This window comes from Podarcis raffonei, chromosome 12, assembly GCF_027172205.1.
Source record: "Podarcis raffonei isolate rPodRaf1 chromosome 12, rPodRaf1.pri, whole genome shotgun sequence".
NCBI lineage: Eukaryota > Metazoa > Chordata > Lepidosauria > Squamata > Lacertidae > Podarcis > Podarcis raffonei.
Genome location: NC_070613.1, coordinates 13161925 through 13188319, shown reverse-complemented (window position 1 = coordinate 13188319; position 26395 = coordinate 13161925). Strand labels below are relative to the sequence as shown.

At 40.0% G+C, this 26395-nt stretch overlaps 2 protein-coding genes and 1 long non-coding RNA gene across 5 annotated transcripts in view; 1 reads left to right on the top strand and 2 right to left on the bottom strand.

Moving 5' to 3' along the window:
* DNAJB6 (DnaJ heat shock protein family (Hsp40) member B6) overlaps positions 1–4696 on the bottom strand; it is a 57441-nt gene extending 52745 nt beyond the window's left edge. Inside the window, exon 1 of one of the 2 annotated variants that reach the window (XM_053410592.1) lies at positions 4533–4696. The gene's annotated coding sequence lies outside the window, so the exon portion shown is untranslated. The remainder of the gene's footprint in view (positions 1–4532) is intronic. The other variant, XM_053410591.1, reaches the window with a different exon arrangement.
* On the top strand, positions 1316–26395 carry LOC128424440 (uncharacterized). The gene is made up of 4 exons (XR_008333024.1): positions 1316–1418; positions 23465–23566; positions 25523–25609; positions 26006–26395. It is a non-coding gene; the product is annotated as an uncharacterized LOC128424440 (long non-coding RNA).
* Positions 9114–26395, bottom strand: part of UBE3C (ubiquitin protein ligase E3C) — a 57631-nt gene continuing 40349 nt past the window's right edge. The window contains exons 19-24 of one of the 2 annotated variants that reach the window (XR_008333023.1): positions 19149–19361; positions 15609–15797; positions 15439–15505; positions 14097–14227; positions 10812–11111; positions 9114–9340 (exon numbers count right to left, since the gene is read on the bottom strand). Coding sequence is in view for 1 of the 2 variants with exons in the window: in XM_053410589.1 (XP_053266564.1) it covers positions 10941–11111; positions 14097–14227; positions 15439–15505; positions 15609–15797; positions 19149–19361 (771 nt within the window). In the remaining variant the exon portion in view is untranslated. Of the gene's footprint in view, positions 9341–9447; positions 11112–14096; positions 14228–15438; positions 15506–15608; positions 15798–19148; positions 19362–26395 lie in introns of those variants that run through there. The other variant, XM_053410589.1, reaches the window with a different exon arrangement.

Below are 26395 nucleotides of genomic sequence, written 5' to 3'. Positions count from 1 at the left end.
TGGAAAAGCTAACCATAAGAAATGTAAGTAAGATTACAAATTACAAGTAAGAACAGAATGGCAATGCAGGGGGGAAAGGAATGAAAAGCAAGCAAAAGAAAATCCATTTCAGCATTTATCAGCCTGATAAGGGATATCCTTTCAGTATGCATCAGCAAAATTATATCCTCACCATTATGCAGTAAATAGAACCTGGATTTCCTTTGACTATGGCCCTACAAATGCTTAATGATTAATTTCTAGCCCTCATTAGATTAAGAGTATAGGCTTCATATGACTAGTGGTTAATGTGTTTTGCTCTGGCAAGTCATAATCTTACAAGCCCAACTATAATGCAAAAGGAAAACTGAAAGCAGATTTCAGTGCCCCACCACACATTGCGTGCAGAACATATCACTACTGAACAAGCTAATCAGAGTTGTAGCAAAAAAATAAAATAATCAGATATTTACACTTGCAAACTTGACGTGTAAACACAAAATGAATAAATAAATATATGTATGTATAAACACATTTAAACAATGTGTAAAGCTGCTCCACCTTACATGCTTTACTGATATTCATGAAACAAATTCCAAAAGTCACTCTAATGATATTTTAAGATTAAGTACAGTTATAGCACAATGCTAATAAAAGTTGGTACCAGCCAGTATGTGCATTTGTTACATAAACTAGTATCAGTGCAGGCAATACTGGAAAATGTATCTTCAGAAAAATCCATCAAGGAAGCAAAACCCAGAAAAATAGAAGTCAACTTATTCAGGGACTAGCTTGTTACACAGCAGGGCAAACAACTGGTCACAATTTTCATGAATTATAAGTTAACAATATAGATTTTCGGCAAGGGGAAGCTATCAAATTGGTAACTTAATTTTAAAAACTAGCAAACTGCCAACAATCCAAATTGTACGGCAAATACTCTGCTAAAGAGGGGTGGTGAAAGTGATTCTTCTGCACAGGAGGGCTTGCAATAAAAAATAAGAAGTTATAGTCCTGCTCCACAATTTCCAGGTTTCAAAAATATTCCAGGCCTCAATATGAAAAGCAATTAAAGCTCCACTTAAAAGGTAGTGCTTACACTATGTTAATCCAGGTCTTTACCAGAGTCATAAATGTTTTTGAGAGTCTAGTGTATTTTGAACTCAGCTACAGTACTGGAATGAGTACAGTTAAGATGGCCACAACTCTGTTTCTGTCTGAATGAATATATAACTTTACTGGGTAAACTGAAATATAAAGAGTTCTTTGGCTTTCTACTGATTGTGTGTTGAGACAATAGTTGCTGGGCAACAGGATACTTGCTCTTGGTCTCATCGCAGCCTCCTGTGTAATTTTCCTCATCACAAGGGAAGCTCTCCCTGAACAGCCTTTTCGCACACTACAGCGAATAAGCCTGATGCTGAAATCCTTGCATAAAGGTGAGACTAGCACTCTACTGGGAATTTTTGAAAACCCTAAGAATACTCCTATGTCCTGCTGATGCTCCACCCAACCTTTTTTCTAATCTTGACCTTTGAGCTTTAACCTTCTAATTATCTCCTGAATGATTCTTGTCCTAAATACTTCCTTAAGGATGCAAATGATCCTATTACAAGGCCAACTTCTCTCTTCTTGTTCAGTCTGGTTTGACTAGCAGGTATAGTGATGTCTGCTTAACCATATACTTTGCAAATAAATGGTTCAGTAAGGTAAAGATAAAGGGACCCCTGACCATTAGGTCCAGTCGTGACCGACTCTGGGGTTGCGGCGCTCATCTCGCTTTACTGGCTGAGGGAGCCAGCCATGTGGCCAGCATGACTAAGCCGCTTCTGGCGAACCAGAGCAGCACACAGAAACACCATTTACCTTCCCGCCGGAGCGGTACCTATTGATCTACTTGCACTCTGACGTGCTTTCAAACTGCTAGGTTGGCGGGAGCAGGGACCAAGCAACGGGGAGCTCACCCCGTCACGGGGATTCAAACTGCAGACCATCTGATCGGCAAGCCCTAGGCTCTGTGGTTTAACCCACATTTTAAAAGGACCAAAGAAGCAATATTTGAAAAGGCATAGGACAACCACTGTGAGAACAGTGATATGGAAACAGATGGTTATGGACCAATGGCCTGATTTTGCACTAAACAGCTTCTTAAGTTCACTCCCAGGACCAAATTATTCAGAAATATAGACTAAAAGGTGAGTAAGCTTTAGCTTAGTGAAGAAAAAAATAGAAATACAGGAAAATAATGCAAACTAATGTAGCATTTGGCTTTTAGTTAATCCTAAAACAATTACTAAAGTCCAGCCATCATAATCTGCCAATGGAAATTCAACCATGGAATATACATTTAACCATCAATTTTAAATTCTAAAATTTAGCTTTAAGATAATATTCCTGTGGAATACAAATGAACTCTAGGACAAATATAGTGTGTCGTCCTCCTACTTGAACCTTTAAGATTAAATGAATAATTACACAGTGTAGAAAAAAAATGAACTTCCATTTATAATCTAATGTGTTCTTAACATTAATTAAATTTGTATACTGCCCCTTCACCTGTAGATCTCAGGGTGGTTCACAGAATAACAACAAAAGATATTTAATGAGTAATAAAATGTATGCTTTGTAAAGAATAAATAAAATTGTAGTGTTAGAATGTATCATCACTTTACTATCCTTCCCCTAGCTACTTCATTATGAGTCTGGAAATTTCTAGAGAAACACGGAAAATCCCAGATGGCCAAAAGATCAGCAGAGGTACCACATAAATGGCCTCCAGTCTAGTCTTGCTGTTAAGTCACCCACTTGAAGCAAGTAACATATATTTTAGTAATTTATTATCCCTTGCTCTTCAAACAAGGCTTACTTAGAGCAGCTTACACAAGGCTGAACAAAATCAACAATTTAATATGTGAACTTTGGGTATTTTGTTAACCCACTCCTGACAAAAAGCTGGGCCAAATATGAAATACTGGACCCAGCACTAGTTTTACAAAATCCAAGGTAGCCATATATTTGTATATATCATCTCTACACAACCTCCAAAGTTTCATTTGAATCAAGTAACCAACCAAGGGATTGTTTGCTTGAGATTTACTGTCCTTTAAAAGTTACACTGCTACTCTTTTTATTTTATTTTCAAAATGCTATTTTTATCTAAAATTTGTCAAGCAAGTATTATTAGTTATGCTTTAACAGATATACAAAGCATTCATCTACTTAACTTTTAAATCTTAAGATTCCAACTTTCAAAAGTTTCCCTCCCCCGAAAGCAATTTAACAGCTGCCAGTTAAAGACTATTCTTTCTACATCTTCTTGACTGCAATCCCAACCATATTCAACAGGAGTCGCATCCAAGTAAACATGCAAAGCACCATTAGCCTATTCCTCCTAATAGTTTTCAAATGGCAGTTTCTGACCTCAGCTCAGTTTGTTCACTGAGCAATTTCGAAAGAAACCAAGGATTCAATTTATTTATTTATTTTTAAATAGTGATAACATTTGCACAGAGCCGTTAAAAAACAATCTACAAAAAACCAGGAAGGCTTCTTGTAATTGCAAAGCGTTGTGTAAAACCAATAAGAATTTTAAGAAGAGACAAAACAGGCAATTGCCACAGAAAACAAATCGCTAACAGCAATACCATTCCAGAGAACAAGCCATGTTAGACTACTACACAGCAAAAATGCAAACGGAAAAATAAAATTAAAGGCGTTAGGGTGCCTTCACTTATCGCACGATAAGCTTTCGTGGACCGCAAATGAAATAGGCTGCATGTAGCCAATGAAAATCTTATCTCCACCTCTTTGCGCGTACAACAAATATGATCTACTTTGAATTTTTAAGCGTTTATTTCGGACGGGAAAAAATTAACGTTTTTAGAAGTTGGGCCTCCGCTAAGCTTGAAGCCCTCGAACGACTAAAATCGCTCGGAAACCCAGACAAGACTCGCCACGCGTTCCTATGGGGCGCCCCCACTCCACGACGCCCCCCGTTTTCGCGCTTTGTTTTGATTCGTTTCACGGAAGGCGCTACGGGGGGGCACCCACTCCCACACACACCCCATGGAGTTTCCCGGGGTGGCAACCCCAGGACGGGGGGGGGTTAGAAACAGATCGGTGGGGGTGGGGCTGGAGAAGAGGTAGACCAGACAAAGGAAGGAGAAAGAGGCGCCTAGGCCATTGCGACCTTTGAGGGCGAAGGAGGCACAAATGCCCAGAGAATCTAGTCCGTGTTTGGGGGGGGGGGATGTTCGTGGTGGGGGAGGGGGGTGGAGAATCGGAAGCCAAGGCGAAGCCCCGCACGAGCCGAGAGATAACCATCCTTCTCCCTCCCCCCACCCCCTGCAGCGGGCCTCAGCCAATCAGGAGAGAGCGCGAGGCGGAGGAGGGTATGAGGGGAGGGGGGAGGCCGCGCGCCCCTGGCGCCAACCCCGCGGTGGAGATACCAACCCCCCCCCCCGTCGCCCCTCAGAACAACCCCCTTTCTCCCCCCCCCATACCCGCCACCTTTCTTCCCTCGCGGCTCCCCGCGCCCTCAGCGCTCCCCTCACCTCCGAGCTCTTCTTCTCCTTCAAGGCCGGCGACTGCAGCGCTCAGCTCCCGTCTCGTCCCTTCCCGCTTTCTGATAAAGCAGCGGCAGCCGTGACGGTGGAGATGATGCCTCTCCTCCTCTCAGGCCGCAAACAGGAAGTGCGTCACACGCTGAAAGCGTCGGAAGAGCCGTTGGTGGGGTGGTTTTTTTTTTTGTTTTGTTTCCTCCCTCCCCAGACCAGCGCGCCTCCCTAGATGTAGGAAATGGAAGAGTGACACGTTAGCTGAACTTCCAAGGTTTTGAAAGATTCTCGATTTCCTCCTTCCCATTCGTTCATCCTAACTCAGCCTGCATGGCGGAAATAATTTTGATATAATGTCTGATTGGGGAGCAGCGTACCCAATCCCCCCAAAATAAAGGCAAGCAGGAATTTACCAGTGTTCTAATCTCTCCTTTAAATTCATGTAAATATTTCATGTAAAAATGTGCTTTTACACATTTAAGAATGTTTCAACTTCCGAACCCCTGGCTTATGGCATTTTATTTTCAGAGAGAGAGAGGTTTTAGTGTGTGTATATATACCAGCCCTGGGGCCTTTAGGGCGAAAGGTAGGTAATAATAATAATAATAATAATAATAATAATAATAATAATAATAATTTATACCCCTTCCGATGTACCCAATCTGGCGGGGTAACAAAATAATCACAGAATCATAGAACTGTAGATTAGGATGGGACCCCGAGGGTCATCTAGTTCAACCTCTTGCAATCCAGGAATCTCAGCTTAATCATACATATGGTGATATTAAATGATGATATTAAATAATAATGATGATAGTTATAATACCTGCCTGCAAAAGGTTCGAAGTATCGCTGGTCTGTTGTCGCAAGCCACTCTGCTCAACCTTTAAAAAAAATTAAATTGTGCACACCAAAATAAAAACTGGGTTTAAATAATATATAAAAATAGAAAATAAATAAATCTATTTGCTGTCGTCTTTCCGGGTGAATATGTTGTCGCTCAGTCACGGTTATGGACGAATCTTGGAATTTCCTCATTTATTTCTATTAACGCAGCTCTTGACTTACCGTAACGTGGACCCGGAAATTCCCGATCTGAGAAGATTCGGTCATCCCTCTGTAATTTCTTTTCTCTGTAAACCTGGAGAGAAAGGCAGAGAACGCGAGAGGAGGAAGTCTCAGCTCTCACTTCCGCCGGGGTTTATTACTTTCCGGAAGTTTCTAGAATAACTCCTCCTGCTTTTTGGCGTCTCCACCCCGCCCCCCCCCCCGTTCCACTGCCGCAGGTGGGAGGGGGGATATTTCGGGCGCGGGCGCGCGCTCCCTGGCGGCTGTGAGGAGGCGCTGCGCTATTAAGAGGACAGCGGTGGGGAGAGGGAGCAACGTCTCTAGCCTTTCTCAACCTTGGGACCCCCAGATGTTGTTAGACTACAACTCTCATCATCCCTGACCACTGGTCCGGATACCTAGGGTGGGATGATGGGAGTTGTAATCTAACATCATCTGGGGACCAAAGCTTTCGAGAAACCCTGGTCTGGGCAAAGCCCAGGTAGCATTTAGGGCAGGCATCCCCAAACTTGGCCCTCCAGAGGTTTTGGGACGACAACTCCCATCATCCCTAGCTAACAGGACCAGTGGTCAGGGGTCTTGGGAATTGTAGTCCTGATTTAAGGTGAGGCCAGTGGACACCTTTCTTCCCTGCTGCCCCAATATTTCTGGTGGTCATTTTTAAGCAGCAGCTGTCGCTCTCTTACTATCCATAGGCTTCTGGCTGACCAGTCGTCCCATCTGTGTGGCGGACTGAGGCAGCCACCTCGGGCGGAGGAATCCAAGGGGCAGTGCCCGTCTGTCAGCACTGCTGGAGCAGCAGTGGCTTCCAGGGAGATCTCACGAGAGCTGCACAAGATCTAGCGGGGGCTCTTGCAAGATGTCGCTGGAAGCTGCCACCTCCACCACCACTTCTCCTTACTTATCTGGCACCTCCATGCCTCTCTCCCACCCATTGGCAGAGAAGACGCTATAGTCGCAGCTTCTGGGTTGCAGTGGGATCTCATGGATCTTTTGCAAGATCTGGCTGGAAGCCAAAGGCGCGTGCAGGGCTTCACAGCAGGGGACAGGCACAGGCCCTGTGGCCAACTGATTGGGTAGAGAGGTGGTTAATAGTCCCAGATAATCTGATATTCCCTCACTTAGGAGCAAACAGATGACCATCTGATAGTTTGGGTTGTGTTGTTGAGTAAGATGCCCATCAGCTTTTTACTTAGCAAATGACAACCTTTAAGCTGAAGAGAGTGGGCAGAAGGTGCATGGGAGGAGAAACTTTTGTTCTTGGACTTGGCTTTAATTTGCTACGAGCCATATTAATTTGTTGTTTTTGTACCCACCCTTCGCCAGCAGGTCCCAGGGTGAGATATAGCAATTAAAAAATGGCTTCAAAACTATTTAGTCAAATAACAGGGTGCATGGCTTTTATATTTGTGTAAGCTATTTTTCAGCATCTTAAAAAAGTAGAGACCTCACCTTGCCAACAAAGGTCCGTATAGTAAAAGCTATGGTTTTCCCAGTAGTGATGTATGGAAGTGAAACCTGGACCATAAAGAAGGCTGATCGCCAAAGAATTGACGCTTTTGAATTATGGTGCTGGAGGAGACTCTTGAGAGTCCCATGGACTGCAAGAAGATCAAACCTATCCATTCTTAAGGAAATCAGCCCTGAGTGCTCACTGGAAGGACAGATCGTGAAGCTGAGGCTCCAATACTTTGGCCACCTCATGAGAAGAGAAGACTCCCTGGAAAAGACCCTGATCTTGGGAAAGATTGAGGGCACAAGGAGAAGGGGATGACAGAGGACGAGATGGCTGGATAGTGTTTTCGAAGCTACCAGCATGAGTTTGACCAAACTGCGGGAGGCAGTGGAAGACAGAAGTGCCTGGCGTGCTCTGGTCCATGGGGTCACGAAGAGTCGGACACGACTAAACAACAACAACAACAAGCTATCTTTAATGCAAAAGGTGAGATGACAATAAGAAAAAGAGGAAGGGCCATAGGTCAGTGGTACATCTGCTTTGCATACAGAAAGTCTCCCTGGCACCTCCAGGTAGGGCTGGGAATGTCCCATGTGAAAGCTTGGAGAGCTGCTGCCAGTTACTGTAGACAGTACTGAGCTCGATGGACCAGTGATCTGACTTGGTATAAAGCAGCAGCTTGTGTAAAAAGAAACACTTGAGACTTGGTAAGAGACTCAGTTGCTGGAGTTGGCCATGGACAACTTACCTGTCACTCTGGAGTAATCTTTTGGCTTGAAGAAGTTTGCTTTTTCTGACACTCATGCAAATGATTCAAAGAAACGACTGTGGCAAGGCCTCAAACTTCTCCAAGTGAGGGTGCAAAAAGGTGTGTATAACCGCTACAGACAGACCAATCCTTTAGTAATGTGTATTTAGAGTATGTGTAGAATGGCCCAGTGAGCCAGGTAACAGGCCCCTCTGAACCACCATAGCCTTATAATAATCAATTCCAGAAGCCTCTTCAACTTCCAAGGCGCAGCTTCCCGATTAGCTGCAGAAGCTTCCTGCAGCCAATCGGAAGCCCCACTGAACGTTCTGCTTCCAAAAGAACGTTCGCAAACCGGAACACTCACTTCTGGGTTTGTGGCGTTCAGGAGCCCAAACGGTTGACTGCTAAGGCGTTTGTCAACCAAGGTACGACTGTAATTGAGTGACCTCTCCCTCCACACCGCCAGTGCGAACACAGCTTGAGTGAGTGCAAGGCTTGTGGAGATGTGGATGCCACCCTCCAAAGTTTCTTTCTGAACAAAACTAGACTCTGCCCCTTATTCCAGGGCTCATCCATTTCTAGGGTCATATTTACATACACAATTCTGTGGCTAGTGGACATCTCAGTAACATGGCCAGTGGATTAAGGTAAGGATTGCAAGGGATACAGAGATGGAAATGAGGCCCTAGGAAAGATACAGATATGACAAGTGGGGCTGCATTCACCTACCAATTCAACATGGGCATTTCTGTACAGATTCTGACAACTGGTTGGTATCTTGCTAGTTGGTTGCATAATAAATATGACTGCCAGCTCCCAGGCAGCATGATGTTGCAATACATTTTTTTTATTTTCCAAGGCTGGAAAAAACTGACTGTATTCCTTTCAGGCTCTGCTGCTCCCTGCTTATTTTCACTGGCTAATTGTCATTAAGATTTTAGCCCTTGGAATTTTACACCACCTATGCTGTAGGTCCTGCCCATAGGAACATACTGGACAAAGTCAAGTATGTGCTAATATACTTCCTCCCAATCCAAAAGCACTAAGAGCAGCACTTTATAGCACACGGCAGACCGCCTGCAAAAACATTTTGTTTAAAAATGGTTGCAATGTGGCATGGAAGAGAAAGGGGCGGGGAATAGCTCATTTGATTTTGGCCAGTGTCAGCCTCATTCTTGTTTTGGCTTCCTTGATAACATTTTAGAAACTGTGCATTATGCTTGCACAACAAGAGTAAACTGTAACTTACCAGACGTTAAAATAATGTGGCCTAAAACTAACAAAACCCTGGAAATACTATGACTCAATACAAAAAGAGTTTAATTTACATTTTACAACTTACAAACATGACAGCTTTTAATCCAACAAATTAATTCAGTTGAAAAAATAATTTCAAAATATTTAATACTTTGGATTATAGAATAAATAATGGTGTGTGTTTTTTAAAGGAAATGTCCAGGCTTTACTTTTTAGAGAAGGCAGCAGTCCTGTTAAAGGTTTCTATAGTCCTTCTGTGTTAAGTTCCATAATCTATATAAAAATAAAAATAAAAAGAACACAGGCAACCAGCTATCAGGAACAGAATAGGCAGGGCATTGTAAATGTTACCATAAATAAAGCAGCTTAGAGCAAAACCAAAAAGAAAACAATTGTTTTATTTCTGTACATTGTGACTACAAATAGTATTTTTAACACTTCATTTCTTATCCAAATCATGAAATTATACATTTTTTTGTACTAACACTAGTAAACATCTTAAAATCACTCAAGAGCTCTTCTGCACATTTAAAATATATTGCTGTTTACTGCTAATTAAATATGAAATTCAGAAGCTTCCCCAGCAGTAAAATAGCTTTCGGTCTAGGAGGCCGGAAGTGGAAGGGCCCCCCAATGTAAAAGTTCTCAGGCCTTTTCCAACTGACAATAAAGGACACACTTGATTCTGCCCGTTAATGATTTAGGTTCTAATTATATTATTAAAAAAATAATTTAGTGAGAATTGCACGTGAAGACAAATGTTGACCCAGTGCCATAACCATTTCTGAACCACATGAAACAAATGTTTGCCTTGTCAGTCAAACATAGTCCAGTGATGCACTCCCTTCCCCGTGTCCAAGCAGCTAACTGCTAACTGAGCAAATGGATTCGTAGTTGTTTAATCATGGCAAATAACGAAGGAAAGCCCAGTTTCTACAACCAACCACAATTATTCCTGACAGAGAAAGCTAAAGAGGGTATTGTGAACACCCACCCACAGGCTTTCAGATATAAAAGATTAAAAGCCTGGAGCTTCCGGTTCAAATATATTTTAATAGTTGTTACAAGTATTTCTTTTCCAAAGTCACAGCTATCGTATGTATTATATATGCCAAAGAAGTCTGTCGCATTAAAAAGTCTACAGGCACACAGGAGAAAATGGAACAGAAGAAGGAAAGAACATGTCCAGTTAATCAAGACACAGGTTAAGGTAGTGACTGAAGAACAGGCATGCCCATTCAGATAACTGAAGGTATTGAAAAAACACGCACACACACAAGTGAAATAAACGCTTTCTTTCAATGCCTACCACGGTAATAAAAATGCATTCCCCCCCCCCCCAGTTGCAACAAACTGCAGTTGCAGAAAGGTTTGTAAACAATTTCTGCCGCTTGAAGAAGAAAAAAAGTGGAACTGCTTTTAGCCTCTCAGTTCCGAGCCACTTGCAAAATGCCTGCTTCCCTCTCCAAAGTCATCACCCTGTTTATTCCTAGTGGGCTGCTTTGTATGTTGCTTTATTGCCAGCTTATGGAATTATTCTGTATTTGAACAGCGCAAAGCCAAAGCTTCATCTTTGGTTATTTTCAAAATGATGTTACTGTGCCCCAAATATGCTCTTTCCTGGAAAGCCTACCAAACTGCACACAGCGTCATTATTTTGAAATCAGAGTAAGATACCGTTGATACAGTTAAATGCTTAATGAATGACAGAGAAATAACATCTTGCACTGAAACTGAAACCTACTTGAGAGTATTTGACAGGAAAGATGAGTTGCAGAAACCTAGGTGGGATTCTCTTAATCTGCTTGGTGTGGGTGGTGCGTAAGGAGTAGGCACTGATTAGTTCCTCAACAGAGCATTAGAGTAGCTCAGCTCAGCTCAACTCAAATCCAGCAGCGCATTCAATGGCATAGAGCAGCTTACTTCGCATAAGGTTCTCATCATAAAACTCTGGAAGCTTCAATAAATTCATGCAGGTACTGGCAGTGGGTAGTCGCTCTAAATCAGAGCCTCCGTTGTGTATGCAAAAAGCAGGGTACAATTCCTGGGGCAGGAGAGAAGATGTAACGATGAAACAAGGATTAAAGCAAACATCCAAACAAGGAGGGGAAAAACAATCCAAATAAAAGTTTCTTTGTAGCCTTAAAGAAGCCCCTAAACGTGTATTAAGAGATACACTATTTTAGCTTCTGAAGTCACAATAACCTCCTATTGTGGAATTTTATGTGAAATGGGCAACCAGAAGGTATTTTGCCCACATCAGTTCATTTTTATAATTTTACTATTCAACAGTGTTGTGGAATGATAGTTGCCAGCTTGAGATTTTGGCCAGGATCCACAGAAAGGTTGAAGAAGCAGAATTTCTTTAAAAGCAGCCAATGCTGGTTTTGAAATCAAGAGGAGTTTCAAAAGCAGCTTCTGATACAGCATGGAAGTCATCTGTTACAAGTAAAACTGGATTAGCATTGAGATTCTTGTGTAAGCTTAACACGGCAATGTGATTATTGGCCCGTAGATAAAAAATAAACACACAACTGTTGTTCCACAAAACACATATTCTGTCGTTAAAAACCTAACTGATTCACTGAAAAGCTAATTTGCATGTGTTTATCAGGAATCAAGATGTATTATGAAGCTGAGCAATCTGTAATGTGCACTTGGTGTTTATCTACACATACATTTAAATAATCCTCAAACCATTTGTTTCTTACAGCAATAGAACACTTAGAGAAAAAGTATGTAGCATTACACCATTGTGAGCATGGCAGGTCGGGTGGGGAGATTGTTGTGTGAAGTCCAGAGGTCAGCTCTCAGCTGAAAGTAATCATTTTCTAACATCTGAGGAATCAAATACATTTTCTCTCTCACACACACACAAACACACAGAGAGATTATTATCTGGTACTCCCAAAAATGTCAAACCGTATCAAAGTGCTTTGAAGGAACGTTTTGGTCACAGACATGCTGCCTATTCCCGATTCATCTAGCTCAGAGCTTTTCAAACTTTTCATGTTGGTGACACACTTTTTAGACATGCATCAGTTCGTGACACAGTAATTCAGTTTTACTAGCAAACCAGAGGTGAAAACAATCCTTTCCAGCACCTGAAGAAGTGCAGGGAGCGTTTGCAAGACACACCTACACACTGAAGCCAACACGCTAACATGTCGCGACACACAGTTTGGAAAGCTCTGATCTAGCTACTTAACAACTCTGCCTCTAACAAAATAAGAACATTCCCAAGGTGTAAAATGGTTTTACCCCTCCTCCCCCCCCAAAGGAAAAGAAAATAGGTTTTCCTCAGTTCTTAGAAAACAAGATCTCTCCTCCTGCCCCCCGCCCCCCACCCTAGGGGTGCCTAAAACATTTCCACATTATATCCAAAGCTCTCCTTTTCTTTACAAGAGTTTATTAATTTAATCAAATGCTTTGGTGAGTGAAAATAGATTGTCTGGTTTTAGAAACTGCAAAAAAGTAAAAAAAAATCCTAACACCCCATGCCAGAAGGTTAATGAGATTTTAAGTTAAATTATTGTTTAAATGGAGGCCTTAAAATGTATGTCATAGATAAAATGCTGTATTTTTAGTGTTCCTTTCAAAATGCTAATTGAATTTTCCTACTTTAAGCTTTAAAAATGTTAAAAATGAAGTTCTATATTGAAATGTCAAGCCAAGGGCACCATTTGTTGAATAATTAAATACTGTGGAACGGGAATCTGCAATAGTAGAGAAGTGAGAAGCATCATCAATTTATCGTGTGACCTGATTGGAACTTAACAGTTTCCAACTGCACTTTAATGATTTTTTTTTTGTCTGTAACAATCTCATTTATTAAACTTATTAAACTTTAATTAGCTCGAGCATATGTTATTGTGAGCTGAAGCTGCTGGCAGTAAAGGCTTCCATTTCCCCCCCCTTTTTTAAACAGTGCAAGTCGTGACTGTGCTATTTATAAGTAAAAGTACTTCAAGACATACTGCATTCTTCTAAATGAGTCTGAACTAACTTTAGCAAAGGTGAAGGTTCCACAATGTAGCATGGACAAGATTTCAAAGCCAGGCTATTAGAAAGTTATGTTCTTAACAGTAACATTTAATTATCTTCTACTTTAATGCAGCTATGTACAATTAATTACCGAAGACATTTTGTACTAATTGCTGCCCTCAATATATATCTTTTTTCATTAAATGAATCCACTTATTTCATTGCAAATACTAATTACTACTTACAGTACATGGTGCTCTTCATCTTCAAAAAAGCACTGCAACAGCATTTGTAATAGTCACACTGAATTATGCTACTTATCTCAGGGCTCCTATGCTGCTTGGGCGCAGCATGGTAACAGTACATTTCCCTGAGCTTGGTGGGCAAACAATAACAGCTCTTGGCATTTGACAGGAGTTATTCATCAACCTACACAATTATCAGACAGCGGTAACAGCTGTTGGGAATCTTTGCCCATATATGGAGGAAGCATCTTTCCTGCTCCTCATGTCAAATAATATGCACTACGTGGTAGGATTTTACCAGGTAGGCACAGTCCCTGTAATGAGCATATAAGAAATACAAAGCTGTACATCGTCATCTATATGTATGCTGATTCCCAATGGTAAGCCATACTCAAAGCAGCTCACAATATCAAGAAGTTAACTAATCATTCCAGACACAACAGAAAATGCAAAAATAGAGATGGGCGGCATAGAATATGTGATAAGCCGGAGGATCAGCGAAACCTTATTTCTCAAGGTCTAGAAATAGTTACTCAATGAAGAACACAAAATCCCTCAATGCCCTCTACTCTAGTCTCCTGAAAATACTTCACCATGTGTCAGTGGCATGGAGGATTCCCCAAAAATCAGGCAGAGGAACTGATGAGCACTTAATGTTGTGTGCAAATGTTGAGTGCTCCTATTTATTGTGCTTTTTTCTTAAATTGTTGAGCAATTATTTCTTAATGTGCTAAAGCATGGGAATGGCTGCAATATATCAGATTATGCTTCTGTTAAGCCAGTTTCAGGAACACAGATACCTTAAACCCCAAGAGTGGAGGCCGTGAACAGCTTGTCACAAACTTGAGCAATTTACGCTTTTCGTCATCGGTGAAACTTTCTACAACTCTCCAAAAGATTTTGATTACTGGATGATCTGCAGAATAACCACCTACAATTTTGCAAAAGAAAAACAAGTTGTATCAATGTTGAACAGCGCTATTACGATATACTATTAAGAGACAGCTACAGTGCATTCTGGATACACTGATAAATCTGAATGATTGAAATGTGTCAGTCAGATATCATCTAATGCCATCCATGTTGCACATTTCCTCACTACTGGTTTCTTTTGTTCACACATCTTACAGTACTCACTGCAGAAAATCAGATGTGCAGATTATACAGCCCACATGTGCCAGCAAAAGAACCAACATATTCTGAACCACCTGATACATCAGTACTGAGAGCAACAGAATGGCATGTCCCATTCCATATTAGCCTTTTCAGGGATTCAATAAACGTGCAACATCATAAGATTCAACACATTTTGGAAGCAGCCCAGCATTCTAAAACTGAGCTCAATCAATGCAACATTTGCACATTAAGCAGAAATGGTGAAAAACAAAGGCATGAGTGAGAAGGCACCTTGGATAGTTCCATCTCCAAGACTAAGCAAGTCTGAGCCAGACCAATATGGGGAAAGAAGACCCAGCTGGGAGCCTCAGCGCCATGGGGAAAGGGTACAATACCAAATACAGCAATCAGGACTTTCAGTTATAGTTTCCAGCTGGAAGGTTATCCGCCTTCACTATCTTTTCATTAAACATATGCATATTTAAATTTATGGGGTTGGACCCAGATTAGCAGGAGGGAAACAGCAGACAAAGTGTGACAAGGTCTCCCACCAATGACTGCAACAGGTTTTGAAACACTAAAATCCAAGATAATATACTGAAAATGGACTACATTTGAGTATTTTCTTTCATGTCCTAAGACAGTATTAATGTAGCTTTAAAAACTCATTGTAGCAGACGTTCTTGGGCATTCTGATCATCATGAATTATTGTACACTTGTATGACATTATTATATATTTGGTGTTCTCAGTCTTCTTGGTGGCACTGGGCATCATCCAAGGGTTCGCTAATATAAAATTGAGCCAATAAAGGACTTTGTTGTAACCGGCTGCTGTTGTTTTAAGTATTGCTCTTTAAAATTGTGATGTGGAAAATGATCCAACTAAAATTTAGAACCAATTTGCATCCCATGAAATGGGGAAAAGTTAAACACAGTTAATTCTTCAATTGAAAATTGTGGCTCAACCTTCCTGGCTCATACCTTTGATTTTGTCTTATTTATCATCTGAATTACAATATACTTGCCTGAATAGTTTGTGAAAGTTTTAAGGTCGTCTAGACTAATAGGAACCTGTGCACCAGATATCAAAACCTAGAACAGATAGGGAAAGATAGGTGTATAATTTAGTTTCAGGCAGGATTTTCAAAGGTTTATATTACTAAATTATTTTGTCCACAGAGCTGTGCAACAGTACCTGAATTTCTTGCTGATCAAACATTCTAAGCCACTCAAGATTAACAACATTGGCAAGACCCTGTCTAAATGCAAGGCAATGCTGCCTGATCTGTTTGTTTAACCTGTAGTCTGCCACAAGATGGATGTATGCGATTCGATTGGCGCTAGTGACAGGAATATCCTTTCCACCAGGCTTCAGTTCAACCACCTGTAAAACATAAAAATATTCTATGAAATAAATGTCAGTCTTATGAACTGTTTTTCCTCCTAAATCCTAATATCCTTGATGACGATCTGGTGGCATATCAGCCTATATATCGCCCAATATTACTGTTGATCACTAATTCATGAATTATTTGTACGCAGAAGCATCAACGCAAATGGGCATTTACGGCATGATATGAGCAGCAATTGAAAACCCAGTCCTTCCTTACTAACTAAATTTAGGCAGGAGTTCTGTTGCACCTTCTGCCACTAGATGGCATAACTATAAAGTCTATTTAAAATCATGCAGGCCATAGTTCACAGGTCTTTAATCTGGCAATATACCTTTTTAAATGCTTTTCCTTTCATTTTGACCACACCCAAACCCAAAAGAACTTCTTCCATGAATAAATAAAAAAATAGACATTCCCCTAAAGAGGCTTTATCAACGAGATTCAGCTGCAATACAGAAGCAAACTATTTCAAGAATACACTTAACATTCTGACCACAAATATTTTAATATATAATTAGGGATGAGCAAATGCAAGGAGTTCCAGTCAGTGAAGTTTTGGCAGAGCCAGGAATGAATCAGTTCTACTCTGCCAAAATTCTGGAGAAGATTCCTGAATTCAAAATGCATTGTCCCCCACAAAAAAAAGGATTGTGGGTATCTGTTGATGGCACATTCTGGGTCCGTTACGCATGTATGCAAGGTGGGGCTGAGGATGTCACCCAACCAGGTTAGCGAAGTGCTTTATAGGCCCCAAGATCTCAGATACAGCAAAGTCTTAGAGATAGCACCAGGTGGGGTATCCCCAAGCCATGCTAGATCTTGCCTGGTATATTCCAAGGTGCAAGGTGACAGCTCAACCTCCTTGTTGCTGAAAATCATTATGTGCTGTGTGTGAGAGAAACTGGATACAGTACACAGAACATTCTAGACCAGGCTTCCTCAACCTCAGCCCTCCAGATGTTTTTTTGGCCTACAACTCCCATGATCCCTAGCTAGCAGGGCCAGTGGTCAGGGATGATAGGAATTGTAGTCTCAAAACATTTGGAGGGCCGAGGTTGAAGAAGCCTGTTCTAGACCTCCCAGTCACCAGAATCTAATGTGACACTTGGGGCACATTAGATGACAGAATCCCAGGTTGTGCTATCCAGGTTCCAGCAAGATATTACTGACCTCTCACAAGATCTCACCAGAAGCTATGCACTGGTAAGTGAGGCATGGCCCCTTCCTGCTCTGCCTCAGGCAGCAAAACAGGGCAGGCCACTGCTGACACTCAGGTCTAGATTTACCAATTAATGTAGCCCTTTGCTCCATTATCAAACATTTCTAGTCTAGAAGGAGGCCTCTGTGCTTGGATGCCTTTTGTGTCAGACTACTGAGCACAATATAGCCACATAGCAACACACATTTATTTGGAATTACTGCTATTCTAGTGCCCTCCAATATGCCATTCAATTCCCATTGCCAGATTGAACACTGTCAACACTTCTGTGAAGTCAACGGCATCATCACACTTTCCAATTTGTTTTCTTTGAAACGATTAAATTTTTTGAAAGGACAGAAGGGCTGTAACTAAGAGGGAGAACATCTGAAACTCTGGTGAGGTGCTGCTAGCATATATAACCAACAGCTAGATAGACCAGTGGTCTGACTATGTAACACAAGTTCCTATGCCAGAGTCCAAGGTCTGAAGAGCCACATCATGAACAATGTGGTTGATGGTGATAGATTTGGGATGCATTTATTAGGCATTATTAAGCAATTAAGCAATCATCAGGAATTAAAGCTAGGTTCTAAATGAAATCCACCTCCCTTTCTACCTCAATACTTATCATTACACCCAAATTTAGGATATTGTGGTTTAATCCGAGACTCTGGTAATTAATCTTTTCAACTAGCAAAATGGACACAATGAGCAGGGGATGGTGATGATGGGCGCGGCCAATTGCAACAAGTATCTTCTGCAAGTAACAGTACAACGGCTAAACTCTACCTCAGGGGTCAGCAACCCGCGGCTCCGGAGCCGCATGTGGCTCTTTTACACCTTTGCCACGGCTCCGGGGCGGATACTAGCGAGGGGAGGAGGCGCATTGTGCGCCCCGACACTCCCCACTGTGGCGGGCGCTGTACTGGCTGTGACGTCGCATGGGGGCAGTGCGTGCGTTAGTCACGCACCGTCCCGACGTCACCTGCCCGCCCGCTGTCAGATCGCGGCTCCGGAGATATATTTGTTTTAAATGTCCCAATGGTTGTGCGGCTCCCAGTTTTTTTTCCTTCGGAAACAGGTCCAAGTGGCTCTTTTTGTCTTAAAGGTTGCAGACCCCTGCTCTACCTGATGCTCTTGTTGACTTTGTTTTAACAGTGGCCTCTTACTAGACTTCTCTACCCAATATCCAGCAGACTTTCAGGGGTACAGATGGGTCACTTGTATTTAAGACCCTACTTTTAACTGGATTTACATAAAAGTCCCCTTGATCTGAATAGTATGATTAGGATTGTGTCTGAGACTGGATTTTCTCCAAGTAATAATAGCTTTCCTTTATTGGTAGCTGGACTGCTTCCTTATAAAGACAGTCAATTAAGATATGAAATTGTTCTTCTTAAATTCTTTCACAAGGATATTCTCAGAAGCACCCAGCAGAAGTAATTACAATGGCAGAGATCCAACGAGATACTTTAGGTGCACCCAAGGGCTTAGGCAGGACCCCCTTACTGCATCACACACTGCTTTTCAAATTCTCCTCTGTTTCAGTGAGCATTTGCCGCATAGCAGGGGTTCCTGTTCGAAAAGAACAATGCAAAGTTCCTCTGGAACTAATTGCCCAGTTCTTTTGTATTCGAGCTCATATACTCTAACTCATATACTCTAACCAACTATTAGGGTTTTCTATTCGAGTCATTACCTACCATGTAGAATTGCCCTTCATAGCATCCTGAATGTCTACAAATTCAGTATTCCATACCAACATTTTAGAGTCATCAGCCACAACTATTTATGAAAACAATTCAACAGGCAAGGCAAACAGGCAAACACTTTGTGACACTTGTAAAGCAGTATTCTCTACATATCCCAATGTGTAAGTGCTTCTGATGAAACTGAAGAACTTGAGGTTGATGCAAAGCATTTTTAATTTAAATACAAAAATTAATGTAATAATTTCCCCTATAACAACCAAAGCTTGTATCTAAAGGCATATGTGACTTGCCATAAGAGCTAGTTTGATGAGTATCAATACAAAGAGTGCCTGTATGCTTTGACTCCAAGTCATTGATGAACATATAATTTATCATTATGACATCTGAACAGAAACATTGCTGAGAAATTAAAAGCCAAAGTCCCTTACCTGTGCTTCCCCCAATTCATTATTCACCACAGTAAAATTCAGCCCAAGTTCTTCCACATCCCCTTCGTAGCTCTTGAGAAAAAGTAGGTTTTTGTACATTTCGGGATCTAGTGAAGCCAAGTGATGAATGTCCACATCTGCACTTGTTCCCAACAACTTTGAAAGGAAAAAACTGGCGAATGGAAGCTCGACAAGCATATTTTCATATAAAGCCTTTAAAAAAAATGTAAAGTTGAGAATTATTTTTATATACTTCAGAAGCTAAGTATTTACTATGTCCTTTCACTTCAGAAACTTAGCAAGACATCTCCTATGGGAGTGCTATACATGTTCCCCCACCCACCCCATTTTATATTTTGAGATTCCACCCAGTAAAGACATGTGTCCCCCTCATTTATTTACATGAAAGGAGAGATTCTCACAACATGGGAATCCATACCCCATGCCAAATTCTGCACTTGGACAGAAAAGCTAAATGCAGTAACAAACCCTGAGCGAGAGAGGCATATGGTTAATTATGTACAAACTTTTTAATGCATCTACATTGTATGAAATATTACAAGGCTATGAATATTGCCATTGTTTTACTGTTATTTTATAAAAGCAGTAAAGTTAGGGGTTTGTTTTTTTTGTCAGGTAGCCTTGGTGACTGGTGTCTAACAGAAAGGTGGCACATTTTTAAAAAATCAGTGTGCTATCTACCGATAATGCATTAAAATCGAAGTTAGAAAAAGTCTTCAAAAGTAGGTATGCACCACTGCTGCTATCTAGCAGCTTCAAATTCAAGTTCTCCTACAAGTGAACCAATGTCCTTGGGTCACTCGGTCAATTCACTGCTAGAATGTTTTCTGGCCCTTAAGATATAACGGCCTTTCTTTTCCATACCTCACCAGGATTTTGGATAGGCAAACACCAACCCCACGCTCTATATGCTAAGAGTCCTTAATTCCAATGCATTTACTGGCTGTTATAGTATTAAACTGAATTATGTGCCACCCTATTTATCAATGGTAGACATATACTGCTTTCACCTAGACATTCAGAATGATGCGCCTATCTATCTGACCATAAAGTGATAGCTAATGACAGCTTTCAATTAAACACTGGAAGCTGCAGATTATGCTACTCTGGGTTTGTTTGTTTCATTTGTAATTAGCTGTATGTCCTATAGTCCTCCGCTCTAGGTCTTGAGGTTTCTGCTCTTGGATGAGCTGCCATAATTACTCTCATTAACAGCATGTATATGAGCACAGAGGGGCTCCTTCTATTTCCAAATGCAAATCTTCATAAACTTTCTGTATTCAGGGTCAAGAAAAAATTAAAGAACCACGAAGGGCAGTAAAAAGCACAAATCTCCTAATGATGCCCTATCAAAATACCTTCACACACAAACACTGTGTGACAGTTTAGCCCCAAGAATGTATGAATAACAAGATCAAAGCCAAGGAGGCATTTTTAGGAAAGGGATGAAAACTGAAACCTTTCTTTGTGTAGCTGAAAAAGTAAACTTCAAGTGTAAATCATTAATTTGCAATCTGTATGGTCACAGTTTGCTATTCTGAATTAGTAACAGACACACACACTCCACAACTTTGGTAAATATATCAAAGCTACCTGAAATCTGAAGCTGAATTTAATCACTGACTCACCAAATACTTCTGCATCCTTATATATATTTTCCCCCTCCCCACCCCCAACACAAGTCAGGTTTAGGCATTTAAAGCATTTAATATACAAGCACTAATAAATGATGGCCCTAAACACTATGATCACATCAGCTAAATGGATTATAAATTAAATTTCCATAATGTATGCAACTGAAATACAAATGTAGGCATAAATCAAGGTATTTTCTAAACACAGGTTAATTACACAGATTCAAGAACTGTCTATTTTTTATGCAAAATAATCCACTTACCATTTTTCATATGGGTCTTAATTCTTAGCCACATGTTAACACTGGCTCCTAGAAGCCTATCAATAACTCCTTGTCAAGGGAAAATAGCAATAGGTATATTGAAAGAACCTGCATGTTATTTTTCAAGTGTCTGTCTTTTATGAGTGTTTATTGCTGGAAATTGTGCCAAAATGATTTGAAATAAAAAGGATTAATTATCGTAGAAGCCTTTTAATATAAGTGAGTGCACTAGCAATGCAATTAATGCAAATTGTGGTGCTATCAGGAGAATAAATGTGAACAACATCACAGGCCATTTCTGTTTGCTGCCAAATAACTTTAGTAATTTACTACATTAAGAATCAATATAAAAATAATGCTTTTCAAATGCAGATCTATCAATCTTCAGGTAGCTCCACAGCAAACATTTATAACTTAATCTAAAAACTATATAAAACATTTTTAGGCCACCTTGATTGTGTTTAATTAAAATTATAATCAAGATGGCACAGTTTCCCATAGCCAAGTTTCTCCAAATATAAAAGACAAAAGAAACATTCATTGTATAAACAAGGTGAGATGAATAGTTAATATTCCAATTAGTGTAAAAGCTAAGTTTTTAAAATAGGCATCTGCGAAATGTATAGCAGTTCTTTGATAAGTTAGTCACAGTTAAGCTCTTCTCTTTCTACATGGCAAAATATAATAAGCCACACATTGCAGTAGCTGCACACATGCCCAGGCTTCTGGGGTTTCTTGATCAAGCCAAGCTCACCTTGGTCCTTCATTTTCAAATTTAAAAACTAAAAATACATCAGGCTTGAGCACTCCCTGCTGCTTCTCCCATGCAGCCAGGAAGAAAAGTGTGGAAGCTCTTGGTAGCAATTTTTCTTAAGCGTGCAAAATGCTGTTAAGCTAAGATGGTTGCTTCTGAACTCATTCTGGCCACATGGGAGAAGAAGCATGCAAGTCTAAGGTCTGCTGAAGCTCAGTCGTGTCTTGCTAAGTTGTGATTTAATGTAGACATTCAAATGCATCCTTCTGCAGCCACAGCAGCCTAATGTTCAGATTTAATATACAGCAGAATATTAAGACAAACTTGGTATTTTTACAATTTAAAAATAATACAATACTAAAATAAAACATTCTATTTTATTTGTTTGTTAAATCATACTTTTTTGTCCTATCTCAAACACATTTTCCCCGATGTATTACACTGTTTTATCCTTTTACTTAAATCCTTTTACTTAAACACCCATACTTATATTCAATGGTTGTGCAAGTGGAAAACTGCGCAGCCAACTTTTCTACTCACCGCCCCCCCTTCGGCCAGCAGCTCTCTCTACCCCTCAAACCCCTCTCCAGAACCACAGGCTAATGGGGGGGGGGATGTCATATGGCACTGCAATTGGAAAACGAATCACCTGAAAGCAGATGGAGGGATCTTGACCCAATGGTGCTCCACTTAATTTCACGTGAATTCCACAACAACCACAACCACACTGCAGTCCCCATATGGCATGGCCCCACTGTTCAGGGGTGGGCGTGGGAACAGAAAAAGACAGTTGTAGAAACTGCCTTCAGCTCACACAGTGATTGCATACAATCCTCAGTATTTATTTATTTCATTTATTGCTCCTTTCATCAAATTCACGATCCCCTGAATGATTAATTTACTCTTTTACACTGAAAGAAACTATTACTCACACATATTAAACAGAAAAATAGCTACGTACTTCTATTATAAGCAGACACACAGGACAACGTTATGGGCCTCTGGTGTTTCAATTACACAGATTTGCTTCTAAATATTCTACAATAATCATACTAATTGCTGTTGCTACTTCTCCAGCAGCTTCTGTAGTCATTTTTACAGATAACCAAAACTACAAACAGATATGGGAGGACTTGTGCTTATCTTCCAAGCAGAAGTTTCAAAGTCATATTTCACACATCTGCACATCTGTTTCTGTGCACAGAACAGAATCACAAGACTACAATTTCCTATAATGATCCGCATTAAGGAAGCATTTTTGCCACTCTGCACGGATAGCCACAGGCCCTTAAGAGCACGAGTGTCCCAGAATTAGTTTGTTCAAAAGAATTATCCTGTTGCAAGTTCATGAAGAATAAAATTACCAGCAAGAAGTATAACTTTTCTATATGAAGCATTTGTTTAAAAAAACAAGTGGGCAGAGGTAATTATAATTAATCCATGTGGTGGGAACACGTATTGAGAGGAATCAATATCTTCAAATCAGCAGAGTACTCATTTTCAGTAAGAGTTCAAACATGACAATTTATTCCACTAAATATTCTGAACTTAATTGACTTAAATGGACCTAGGTGTTTCCAAAGGCAAAAGAAGATCAGGATGCCATTACCACATACTTTAACTGTTTATTTATTCCCTGTCTAGGAAGCCTGATTTAGGAGCTATAAAATGCAATCAGTACACAAACCAGAAGCTGGAATCATCTGCTAATGGAACTTTTAATTGAGAAGTGACCACTGACATGAGGTAATTCTTTCCATGTAGAATTGCTTGCAGAGACCTTTGTGCACTTTATCACAGTAAACAATCACTAACATATGCATTAAAGAAAATTTAAATACATTATGACCCAATAAATATCACAATCAATCAATACAATCTTTTCCCTTTCAAAGATTTAGTGTTAAAATACCACACTTTTAGTAGTGCTTTAGTGCTGGACACATATTTATAAATGCTGGTACTAAGTTTAGCCATTTGTAATGAAAAGATAATTGGTTATGTGAAAGGAACTGGTATAGGGAAGACAAGCATATTAGTTATGTTAAAACCGTTTCAAAAATAAGTTAGGGAATTTTTAAAATCTGTTGAACAATACTGAGTTCTTATACTACTGAATCATTAGCAAATTCATACTATTTTGAAATTATTCAAAGACCACATTTATTTGTGATATTAACATATTGAATAAAAAGGCCCAAACAACCAAAGTAGGATAGCAGGCAGTTTACTTAATGGCATTTTTAAAAATTATTTTAGGAGACTTAAAAAGATTACCAAAAAAATTTCTAATTTTTCTTTGACATCTATTTGAGGCGACGATAAAGAAGGACAGAGCCAACCTAGGAGTTCTTCAAAGCATAGAGTAGGCTCAGATATCTGATCTGCTCCTGTTCCCCTTAGGAGTGTCTAGTTTTCTAGCAAATCACCTGGTCCTTCATCAACTGCATGACATGAAAGTTCAACATGCTTTTCCCATGGTGGAAATGCAGTACTGGAGAAAACCTTCCCTCTAAAATTTGTGTCTGCCATGAAGTTCTTGGAAGTTGAGTAATATTGCCACATACAAAAACGAACCATCTCTGCTCCAAAGCACTAGATTAAATTACTCCCAGGTAAGTGGAGTTGGGATTGCAGCCATACTTCATCATATGAGTTTCAGGCAAATGATTTTTTAATCATTTGGAAGAAAAGCATGCAAGTGAACAGTTCTGAAACAGTAACTCAACATTTTCAGACACTTGGTTATGCCGTAGTTGCCATCACCTTAAGATATTCCCTGCAGTTTCATAATGTCTCTGCTGCCGTCTGAAAGTTCAACCTGAATTTATTTTCAAAATCTGCTGCCTATTTGATCAATATTAGTCTATCAAAATGTTTTAAACTGATTTATTGAGCCAATGAATCTATTACCTTATACCCTCCATAACTAAAAGTAAGCCTCACTGAACTGAATATGACTTATTTCAAGTAGAAGTGCATAGGATTGTTCTATAAATGTGGTAATCCTAATTACCTAGTTACAGCTGCAATCCTAACCTTTCTTACCTAGGAGTAAGCCCCACTGAATTCAATAGGACTTGCTTCTTAGTAGACATGGTTAGGACTGTGATATAAAGCATCTATAATTCAGAGATATTTGGAGGGAGTTAATATTCTTTCAAAATTGCAACTACCACAATGAAGAGCTTTTAATGTGTATTATTATAAATTGCCAGGGATATAATACAATTTATTCAAGACAGAACTGGAACAAGAGAGTTTAAAAAAAATAAAAATGGGTATCTGCATGGGTTGAGAAAATTTGATCCATAGTAACTAAGATAACTTATTACAAAAGAATACATATAAGCCATGTTTATGGTAAAATGGGTATTTTTGTAATATTTTAGAACAAAATCAATGATAATGTCCTACCCTATGCTGCTTTCATTCTCCGGTAGTAGTATTTCTTTATGCTCTTTATTTTATTTAATAATAAACGTTTGGGGGGATTAAAAATATTTGGGGTAAGAAGTATTCAACACTAACTAAAATATACTAGGTGATTACCACTGAATGGCTGGCTACACAGAATATAGGTAAATCATTCAATGTTAATGTATTTGTTTTCTGATAACACTGTCATATAAATAGAGCTCTTAGCAGCAACACTCTCTGCATTTTTTATTTATACAAATAAGAAATTTCTGTGGATTTCAGACGGCTTCCTTTGTATGGCATGCAGTTTATTTATACAAAGACTAAACAACTGCAGCATTTCAAAAATTATTTGCAAATGGATAAAAGGTAAGCATTTTTATAAAACTGAAGAATTTAATAAAGTCTTTAACTAAAACCACAATACTGGCAGGGACCAAATAGTAAAACCGTGCCTTATCTTGCTACTGAATTCATCAGCTTTCCAAACATGCCAGTTAAAGGGTGTTTCTGCACCTGGGTACAGCTAATTATTAAATAACGTAGTCATTTTGTGCCTTATGTAAACACAGAACACACATTCATCAATATTTGACTGCTTTCAAAATGATAAGTAACTGGGTTCCTTCTGATTTCAAAGTATAAGAACAGCCATGACACTCAGCTTTTCCCAACCCAAAGCCAAACTTCCCCAACTCCCCTTTTAATACTTTAACAATTAACCTGTTAATATCCAGGTAAAATATAGCAGCTTTTGTGTTTTAGATGTTGGCGAGGCAAGTTTTCCAGATCCAATACATGTCTACTCTAGCAGTTACAAGTAGCTCCGAGATCAGCACAAACTGTTCTCTAGTGTTGTTATGTGGAGCCTTGATATGGCCAGATGGCAAAGGCCATTTCACACACCAGGTTGAGACAAATCCAGAGTGTGCAGTCAAGAGTGCTCCAACTCAACAAGGCTCCCGATGACACAAGTTTGCAAAGACACACCTGTGAGGTTCGTGATTTACATGTTTTGATGTACACTTAAAATATCTTGGGTGTACACCTAAAAACAATGTGTGAAATTGTTCTACTGCACCTTCACCCCTCTGTGCAACTGGTGTCACTGTGGGAGCTCAATGAAATGACTGTCAATACTGGAAGTTAAGGGGG